Here is a 4001-nt window from a genome sequence, read left to right on the forward strand (position 1 = left end):
TACTAGGGCTTCGTAAATATCGATGCCATGTAGAATGTACCAGATAGAGCCGGTGGACATTCTATACAATGTGCGAGAAGACAATGAGAATCAAACGACAATTATTTTCATCGCACCGATTTTCCTGCAGTACCTCAAAGTAGCCCATAATCTGTCAGATCATCAGTCCTTTACTATTGGCAATCGAATCAATCTAAAGGTTAAGCTAAATGTCCTGCTGATGCCTTTTAACAATCCCACTTATTTCATGTGTTCACCACGCGTACATGTAGCCCCATGTGCGACACAAACGCAGGAAACAGACTGGATACTCCCAGAGTGAAGTGCAGGCTTATGTCACGCCTCCTTATGGCAATAATGTGGGCGTTCATTTTGCGCCGGTTGAAATAACGACGTGATACACATGGGTGCTCAAAGTTAACTGACTTTTACAATGTCTTTAGGCCACGACTCGTTACATTTTCAATAAGATGATAATAATTGCCACGCATAAACCATTTTTTATGGACAGGAATATGCTTCATAACTAAAAATGATACATAAGACCAGGACAAGAGTGGGTGCAAGTGCAACGTCACATTCACTATCCATGGTGACGAAATTCAAGCAACTGGCTTGGGTTTAAGATAAAACATTGAAAGTTGAAGTCAAGAATATTCCTAATTTTAGACTAAATCAAACTCATAAAAAAATAGTTATTCATTCCATGGAGAAAACCATCCAGTTCATTCGTCCTGGCCATCTGGAGCCCAGGTGTGTGGTAAGGTTGTAAAAAATAGAATATCCCTCGTAAAAGGGACAAAAATATCCCGGGGTAGAGAGGACAGAGACGTATTAGAATTTTTTGTATGAGTGAAAACGACAAGTCACATTTGCTAATTTACCTTCTTCACTTAGTAGTGATGCCCATTTATACATCTTATCGTACGAGGTCCAGGTGTGCATTCACAAAAATGAAATCTTAAAAAACAAATCATCTATGGCTGCGCCATACAAATGAAGAGCGTAAGTTCCAGACACTCACGTTTGCGGTGCGCGTGACGGCTGGAATGACGTGGTGACTGTCGGGGTGGTTGCAGTGCTGGCTCCCAGCACCTGGCGGAAACTCTGCCGGAACTGTTCTCCAAGGAAACTAGCAAGTTAAAACACAAACAACACATGTAAAAATTTAATAAGACTTCCCTAAGAAGAGTATACCTCTAACAAAGAGGATATTGCCTATATTACAGCACAGCAAGCAGAAATAAAGGAATGCATGTTTCGACAGTATATTTGCAAAGATAAGATTAAACCGTTGATTGAATGTTGTTGCTGCTGCTGCTGTGCCTTCATTCAGTCTTAAATTACTCGACATTTGTTTTTCTTTTATCTATTCATTAAAGCTTCAAAGATTTCTGTCAGGAGCCGGTAACAAGATTGTGGTGGATCCTAGACAAGGCCAGCACTGCACCAGAAATGATGAATGTAAACATAAACAAAGCAGATGAAATAAATCAAATACTAACCAACATAAATTCTAACTTATCACATTATTCAAGAAAACATAAAATACAAAGAACAAAAGAATACAAATCAAAGTTAGCTTGGAGGTTCAAACATAAACAATTAGTGCATACAAATCATGGGTTCACAATATTTTCTACATTATAAACCTAAGCGTCATCATCAATGAATGAATGAATGAATGTGGCATCATCAATGTGTCATCATCATCCCACTGACCTGTAAAGAATGGGGTTGATGACGCTGTTGGTGAATGATAAGGCGTTGAACGCGAGGGCGAGCAGCATCCAGGTCTTCGATACCTCCGGCAGCACGATGAGCCGGACGATGTGGAACACATGGTACGGCAGCCAGCAGAACACAAACGCCGCCACCAGGATCAGGACCACCCGGGTCAGCTTCTTGTGCTTCTGGACGCGAGCAGCGTGACCATAGTTGTGCTGCCGTCCCGCTACGAGACCGACAACACGGTCTGGAGTGGACAGGACGTGCGACTTACTGATACTGCCGAGGATCAGACTGTAGCATGTGATGATGATGACTAGGGGGACGACGAACCCCACAATGAAAGAGTACGCCACGCTGACACGATGCCACAAGTTGGGGTCCTCTGCTGTGGCAGGCAACTCCAGAACACAGTGCGATGTGCCCTCGCCGTAAACCAGCACCCTGGCGTACCAGATGTACGGGATACACGTACAAATGGCCAGCGACCACAGCAAGAACAGAATAGTAGCAGTCTTCTTGTGGTCTTCAACGCGGAGAGACTTCAGTGGATGAGCCATGGCGTGGTACCGGTCGACACTTAGGGCTGCCAGAGAGAGGAAACTGGCGAAGGCTCCGGCGTTGACTGCACCGACGACGAATTTGCACACGTTTTGTGAAAATGTCCACTCACCAACGATCATATCTATGATCATAAACGGTAGAATACTGAGAAGAAGAATGTCCGATACGGCCAGATTCATCACCAAGACATCAGCCATCTTCATCGCTTTCTTCTTCCCGCTCACTTTGAGGATAACGAAGATTACAACCACGTTTCCTACCAGTCCCAATACAATCAAAACCATGTAGAATGCAGATAAAACAAGGGTACCAACACCCAGATGTTCCCTAAAGCCTTCCCCCACTACCATACTGTCGTTTACCCACGTAAAGCTATCATTCCAGGACAATGACATGTTCAGAAAAGTCATATTCACTCCCTCAGCCATTTTTGGATGTGTTGGAGCGACCGCTTCTCTCCCTGTCTTCAATAATTATAACTCCTCTCAATATTGTATCTGTCTTTGCTCCATGTGTCTGCAACCAAATGGAAACATAATAGCTGTGCCGTATTTCACCAGGGGCTAATGGTTAATGAAACAGAAACTGATGGAAATCAGTCCGGTAAATTAAGAGGGTGCTTTCATGCTCTTGCGGCTCCACTACTTTGTAATTACTTCATTAACATTCAAAGCTTGGCTGACAAAGCTAACACGGCCATTGCCCTAGGATGGGCTGTCAGCGAAGCATATCAAAAGACTGGAGGATTATTTCATCTACCGGCTCTTTTACTTCAACAAGAAAACAACATATTGAAATAACTTGATACGGTTCTGAGCCTCCGACTAGGTACTAGTAATTACAATGGCCATGGGTCGGAATCCCATATCTTACAATACCTTATTACCTTAGTAAATTAATCTTACCTTATGGTATCCATGACATTGGTTCGATGTTTGTAAAGTAACGTCCCTTGCACATTTTTTTGTCTGATTCTGTAATGCTGAAATCTGACCTACTTTGTGTAGCTAGGCAACCCCAGGACTGTGCTAGTATGTTGTAGACCAAGTCAATTATACAGTGAGGTTCTATTACTCATGGTTTGTACTGGCATAACGTCTCCTTGACGATTGAAACTAACAATTTCAACAGTGGGTGTTATTGAAAAAGAATGGTGCTTGTATACAATGGTGTTTATCATCATCATTATCTAGTGACGAAGCTTAAGGTCTCACGGATGTCCATCACCCTCCTCCACCAACCCTCTCTACTCTTCATTGCTCTGGGCAAATACTTATTAGCCAGCTGATTTATAACGTTGCTATTTTTGACATTTCTGGTAAATTTTTTTATTTTTTTTTTATTGCAACATTTACATACAAGACATGATGACGACAGACTCAAGCTTACAGCTTATTTTCATGTCGTCATCGACAGAATACATTACAGAATAACAAAACAAATTTTACAAATACTGAAAATGACAAAAAAACAGGTGCGGACATGCAAAGCATAAGAGCAACAAATTATCTCAAATAAACTACATAACAGAAATCATTAAATGTAAGAAAAATTGAAATCAATAAACAGATAAATATGTGGACAGGTACTACAAGACTGGTAGGATGGTGGTTTACTACTCAAATCTTTTGGATTGTATAATGAAAAGTTGGACATGCTGTAAGAGTTTGACATTGTTTGAATTCGAAAGGAAGGGTAAGCCTTTAAGC

The 4001-nt window shown here is 41.6% G+C and overlaps 1 protein-coding gene across 1 annotated transcript; it reads right to left on the reverse strand.

The window, feature by feature from the left end:
- Positions 1–1020: 1020 nt before the first annotated feature.
- LOC136438373 (somatostatin receptor type 2-like) lies at positions 1021–3038 on the reverse strand. Its single transcript, XM_066433142.1, has 2 exons — positions 1723–3038; positions 1021–1132 (listed from the first exon to the last, which is right to left on the reverse strand). The coding sequence occupies exons 1-2, from the start codon at positions 2718–2720 to the stop codon at positions 1021–1023; spliced, it is 1110 nt and encodes a 369-aa protein (XP_066289239.1). The 5' UTR covers positions 2721–3038.
- Positions 3039–4001: the final 963 nt, after the last annotated feature.

The sequence above is a fragment of the Branchiostoma lanceolatum genome, chromosome 7 (assembly GCF_035083965.1).
Source record: "Branchiostoma lanceolatum isolate klBraLanc5 chromosome 7, klBraLanc5.hap2, whole genome shotgun sequence".
NCBI lineage: Eukaryota > Metazoa > Chordata > Leptocardii > Amphioxiformes > Branchiostomatidae > Branchiostoma > Branchiostoma lanceolatum.

Excerpts from the sequence above, each read along its gene's own strand:
- LOC136438373 (XM_066433142.1), bottom strand. The coding sequence starts at position 2,720 with ATGGCTGAGGGAGTGAATATGACTTTTCTGAACATGTCATTGTCCTGG. Across the intron at positions 1,133-1,722 it reads ATCAACCCCATTCTTTACAG|TTTCCTTGGAGAACAGTTCC; the intron begins GTCAGTGGGATG and ends TTAACTTGCTAG.